The 6188-nt window shown below is 52.4% G+C and overlaps 1 protein-coding gene across 1 annotated transcript; it reads right to left on the reverse strand.

Moving 5' to 3' along the window:
* Nucleotides 1-56: 56 nt before the first annotated feature.
* On the reverse strand, nt 57-1520 carry LBRM_31_1840 (thiolase protein-like protein; the record flags this gene model as incomplete). The annotated part of the gene is made up of 1 exon (XM_001567130.1): nt 57-1520. One exon carries the CDS (start codon nt 1518-1520, stop codon nt 57-59), a length of 1464 nt encoding a protein of 487 aa, XP_001567180.1.
* Nucleotides 1521-6188: the final 4668 nt, after the last annotated feature.

The following is a 6188-nucleotide window of genomic DNA, read 5'->3' on the forward strand; positions in this document are numbered from 1 at the left end:
TTTAAGCTGATCGGCGAGAGCAGCATCCCCTCATAGAGAGGGTTGTTCAACCTTGGTCATATCATTCTTGCTGATACACTTTCAACCGAAAAGACGGTAGAATGAAAAGTGAGAGAAAGGGAAATGCAATGCCTCGTGTATGGGCTTCGACAATACCAAAGGAAAGAAACAAGTACCGCGAAGACGTCGATTGCAATCCTCCCACTTGGGGTGTGCTCTAGAATGGCAACACCACCGAGACCCCCAGCAGCGCAAATGCTCACAAGCCCGTGACGCTTGCCGGACCGTCGCAGCTCGTTGGCAAGTGAAGTCACGATCCGACCACCAGTTGCAGCGAACGGGTGGCCCAATGCCAGAGATCCCCCATTCACATTCAGCTTCGATCGGTCAATATCCTCCATGAGAACAGGTTTGGAGCCGCTAGCATACCTGCTGAAGAACTCCTGCGACCGTAGGCACTTGATCGTTGCGAGCACCTGAGCCGCGAAGGCCTCATGAATCTCGTAGAGATCTATGTCCTTCGGTGTCAGACACGCTCTCTTCAGCGCTGGGCCCCACCCGAGAACAGGGGCAAGGAGGAGCTGCGGATAAGGGTCTATTCCGGAGAAGTAGCAGCTCTTGACAGAAACGTCAGTCTGGTATCCGAGCTTCTTTGCTTTCTCCTCGGACATGACAAGCATCGCGCTACCTCCGTCTGTCAAGGTGCTTGACGTGGCAGCCGTGATTGTTCCCTTGTCTTTGCGAAAGGTTGGCTTCAGCGTCGGCATCTTGTCTTTCATTTTATCGGTGTCGCGTTGCAGAACGTCGTCGAGCATCACCTCGGTTTTCCTGCCTCCTTTATCAACCGTGACCGGGACAACTTCGTCTTTGAAGTACCCCGCCCTTTCAGCCAAGACAGCGTTAGCGTGTGACGTCACCGCGAGAGCTTCCTGGTCCTTGCGCGAGATGTTGTTCAGCTCCGCAATGACATCTCCGTGCCACCCCATGGTTTTCCCAGTGCTCCGTTCTGTCAGTGCAACGCCGCTTGGAAACCACTTGGACGGATTGTACCCCGCCTCCTTGAAGAACCCCATAATCCCCTTCTTCTGAGCCATCATCATCCCGTGAGTCACCGACCGTGGCAGTGGAACCTCTGCGTTGCTGACGCTGTCGCTGCCACCGGCAATGACAACATCAGCATGCCCACCCTCGACCAGCATGCATGCCTGTGCGAGCGAGCTGAGCCCACTCGCACATGCCATACTTGTGAGATTCCCGGTGATTTTCTTCGGCAAGTTAAGATCAATCACTATCTCACGTGCGCAGTTGTGTGCGTTTCCTTGAAGCACAACGTTTCCCCACACGATGTGATCAATTTCATTGGGATCCAACGACGTCTTGTTGAGAAGTCCAGCTACGGAGGCGCTGGCCAGCTGCAGGGTGTCTGCCTTCATCAGAGCACCAAAGGACTTGACAAACGGCGTCCTCACACCCGTGACGAAGACCGCCCGTTGACGCAAAACATGGCGAGTCGAATGCATACCTGGCAGAGAGAAGAGGCTGTTGCTTTTTCTACTGAGTGAGCTGAAGAGTGATCAAAAGTGAAAGGAAAAAAGAGTAGAGGATGAGTTCCATATTAAGTGATGCCTTTGCAGTCAACTCAGAATACATGAAGCAGGACAGTTGGAAAAAGGAGACGCGCCAAGTGAAGGGGTTAGGGGTACCTCTTTTGTGCCGTCCAGTGCTCCCTTGAGGCCCGTAGCTTTATAGCGAGCACTACCAGACATGGAGTCTGAGCACAGCATTACGCACGGTAGTGCAAAGACATAAACTAGAGCCATAACCCCAAAACTCCAACAACAGTTCTTCTTGCAAAAGAATTTGTTTAGCCCAAACGCTGAACACTGTGAACTGGCATCCTACGAGTCTCATGTGCGGAGCATACAGAGCAACACCCTTTACGGGATCCGGGTCGCTTCGAAACGCCCTGTGATACCTCTTCCTCACTACAATTCACGAGCCGGTGATACCACAGTCAGCATCATTTATGCTTTCCAACCCCCGCATTTCAGAAGTACACATACACGCACACAACGTCGACTCTCATAGCCACAAGCACCGGCGCACCATGGCCATTTGACATTTATTGGCCCCTCTTGACCATTCCCGTGAGAATGCGGCCGCTGAAGTCTCCAAAATCCCACCTCACATGGTAAACGTCGGATGGTTGGCGCAGACTTGCACAAAAAACGCCACCCCCACACAACAACTCTGCCCGGCCAGCATCCAGGTGACGCTCGGTGGAAGAGGCCCCCGCCAAGAAATGAGGTGTTTACCAGGCCGCCCGGGTGATTTGGAAAAAAAAAAACGCTAGCTGCCTCCTGAATAACAGTTCCAAAGGTGCAAAAGTAGAACAACAATATCCCCTTTTTTCTGAAGCCAGCGACCCAGTTGGTGCAGCGCACTCTTCCAAGGCGACCGAAATAAGGCAGCCCCCACCGCCCACCCAGAAACGAGACCCATCATACCCCAAACCCCCGCCCGTTTTCATAACGCCGGCGCAGAACCCTGCCGCCCGCGGAACCCACACCCCACCCACGACAACCACAACCGGCGTTCAGAGGAAATATCCGAACAAGCGCCCCGCCCACCCAAGATGTGGCGCGGCCGCCCTCCGCACGAAACCAGAAATAAATGCACACCACTCAATTATGAGAAACACGCTTCCAGACCATTTCGTGGAGAACTGGATCTTTCCACGCCAGGAAATAACCCCTTCCCAAAAAAGTGCTCCTCTGTGTGGGGAAGCCGGGGCGGGAAAACCACCACCACCCGGCGGAGGGGACGCCGGCGAAAACAAAGACCCATATTTGCGCGACCCGAGCCCCCGCAATCACCCAGCACGGGCCACCGCCAAAGGAGCGTTTCGAAAGCAGCGAAGTCGTTTCAATGCTTTAAATCTTTCAGAACCCCTCCGAAAAGAGCATCTGCGCGCCACATTTTTTCCCCAGCGTTGCCGTCCGCCTCCCCCGGGCCTGGCGACGGTCCCTTTTTCCCGCTCCACCCAGCCCCAGCCCTACGGAGGGGCATTTTGCGACAAAACAGGCGCAAAAACGACACCACCGGCCGCCACCCCCGACAGCCAATCCCTTCGATCTGCTCTAAAAAGAGGTCCTTTTCGCCAAACTTCTATTGTTGAGAGGGAAATCTTCTCCTGCCTACCATTCTTTATTGTCAACGGATGGGTAATTCACCCCCGGCGTTCGCATGCACACGCGCAGGGATTCCTTGAAACGAGGTAGCCAATACGGCCGCGGTTGAAGCGGCAACTGAGGGTCTCTATGCCGCCCCAAAATCAACCCCGCCTGCATCGTTAACCTTCGCTCTTTCCTTGAAAGTGTGCTCCTTAACAAACGGAAGGCGCAACTAAGCGGGGAGGCGCATTGCCCCCACTTGTGTGACTATCGTCCTTCCGACCTTTCCAACAGGGACCATAAACCGGGGAGCCCCTGGCCCCTTCGGGAGAAGCGGGGTTGTCGGGAATCCGCTGCGGCGAACACCCCCGCCCCGGCCGGCTATTCTGAGCTGCGGGGGCTGGGTCAATCGCCGCCGTTGGCGCAACCCGCCGCAGGAACAGGCCACGGCTTTACGCGGTGCGCCGTCGACGGGAAATGGGGAGCCGGGAAATCCTCGTAGGACTCGCGGGGTTCCAGAAACATACACATACTGTGGAATCGTCGTAAGCAGCTTCCGGGTGTTACAAAACCACATAACACACACACGCGGTGACATACCCCCGCTGGTGGGCGAATCCTGTGTCCGTTCAGCGGCCCCACGAACCTTCAAGAATATATTGAGGGAATCATGTGACATGGCGCCTCCCCTAACCCGGGCGCGTGCCGAGACAACGCCGCACTCTGTTAAGCGTTCCCTTCCACCTAGTCCGGCAGCAAGATCGAACACCGGACTTGTTCCTTTGAGGGGGGGGGTGAGTCGATCGGCCGCATGCTTTGGTGCCCTTCTCTTGCTAGCTGCGGTGAGAAAAGCACAGTCACGGCTAGAATGCCCAGTTGTAAGCTCTTCTGGCACATTATTCTCCCGAAGCGGCTCATTTGACTCACGGAGGCCGCGCTAGCCACCAACCTTGTCGCCGCAAACGCGGGAAGAGAATAAAAAAAGAAAACTTCCCGGCGCTAAAGTACCATCACAAAGTACTACTTTAGAGCCTTCGAGAAAATAGAGCAGCATCGACCCAAATAATACTTCAGGGCTTATGTAGCCCTTCGGAACGGGGATTTGTAGACGGAACATGGGGCGATGCAGCGCTATGCAAAGTCACCCGAAATGTGCCCCCCAGACGCCCACGTTATGAAGCCACAACCCAACGCACGCAATGGGCTCGAATCAGAAAAGCAAGCATGAGAAGCAAGAGCACAAACGTGGGCTACCTCTGCGAGCGCTAGGCCTTTGTGCCATAGAAGGGAGCCGCCCTAAATCCCAAAAATCTGTCAACCAGCAGAAAAACACCAACCTGAAAAGCGCCACTCGCTGCTAAAAATGAGTTGGCTATAGGGGGGGGGGGGGCGGGTTATTCCGAGCATCCCGTCAAACAATATCAGAGCAGAAACATGCAGCTGCAGGAAATCCTTTTCTGCCTTTTAAAAGGAATGAAGACGACTGGCTTCAAGGCTTCGGCGGCATGCGAGGAAAGGGCGCCTTTCGAACAGGCAAGGGTGACGGACCGCCACGCCAAGGCCCTTAAAAAACACCCCGGTTCCATAATTTTTCTTTCACACTAGGCAGTGCTTTTTCTTTATCTAAACAATCCCTCATAGCTTGCAAACGTACTTGTTGCTTTTTTTTTTTGGCATGCGGGGATTGCTTTTTAGGGGGTTGTCGGCAAGGGCTCTGCGGGCCTGGTTCAGCCACCTGCCCGCTTGAGCGCCAGCCCCGTACCCAGGCAGCGCGCAATAAACAGTGAGGGAAAAAGAATGACACTCCTCTAGCTCGATCTGGGATAGTGGGGGGGTGTTTTCTTTTTTTTTTGTAGCATCCCCAAGGGGTGCTCTTTGGGCCGCTTTGAAACGGCCGCGCATGGTGCGCGCATGCTGCCTGTAAAGTTTTTGTTCTTGTTAGTTACGCAAAGCTTTCGTCGTCACAGCCAGCTCCCCTTGTCACCTGAATGCCATTTTTCTTTACAATGTAGCGGGTATGGTTTTTTCCCACACAGGAATGCTGCGCCGGTAGGCGGCAAAGCGTCCGTCCCCTTTTGCCGCGTTATCCCGCTCCTGGTTTCTGGCGAATCTCGGCACCGCATTTAAAAACTTTAATCGCCCCCCCCCTTCATTTTGACGTAGCTTGGCCAAACAAGGCGCCAACCTGGCCGCATCCAATAGAGTCGTGCGGGCGGTGCGTGCCAAATTTTCCGCCGCGAGGAAGATGCGGGCAGGCAAAACAGCAAACTTCCAAACGTCATCGCCATGTTGGGCTTATGCTTCCCCGTTGGGACTTCAGGGGTGTGTTTTTCTTCCGCTCGCGGCGCGTGGTGGCGGGCTTCTGCGCCGGCAGCCCCGGCCTTCTGGGGGGTGGGGCGGTTTTACTGGCGCACACGCATCTAATATTAGTTACAATTGATATTATTTGGTAATACTGTAAGCATATAACTAAGTAGTATCTAACCGGTACTATAATATTATTAAATTAGTATACACAGATAAAACTATATAGCATAATGAGCATAACAATACTAGTGTGAGATAAGTTAATAAATAATTATAATTAGAATAAATATTAATTCAAATCAATATTAACAAGTCTATATTAAGCTTTATTTCATTTATCTCCAATTTCAATGTTAATTTCTAAATTCAAGCCTCTAAGAGGCCTAGTTTTATCAAAGCTAGCTCAATTCCGAGTGCGCGGCCCACTATATTACACCAACCCCTAATTGTGCACGGGGAGGCCAAAAATAGCGATTTTCGGGCATTTTTTGAACGGGGTTTCTGTATGCCAAAATTCGGTTTTCGCAGAACGCCCCTACCCAGAGGCATGTCGGGGAGTAAATTTTGACCCCTATTTTTACGAATTTTATAAACATTATAACATCATAACAATGTGTATTACTAAATTTTTATTTTTAAATTTTATTAGTATTATCTCGAGTAATGATAGCCATGTAAAGTTCTAATGCAATTAATATCATAGTAAAA

The sequence above is a fragment of the Leishmania braziliensis genome, chromosome 31 (genome assembly GCF_000002845.2).
Source record: "Leishmania braziliensis MHOM/BR/75/M2904 complete genome, chromosome 31".
Classification (NCBI taxonomy): Eukaryota; Euglenozoa; class Kinetoplastea; order Trypanosomatida; family Trypanosomatidae; genus Leishmania; species Leishmania braziliensis.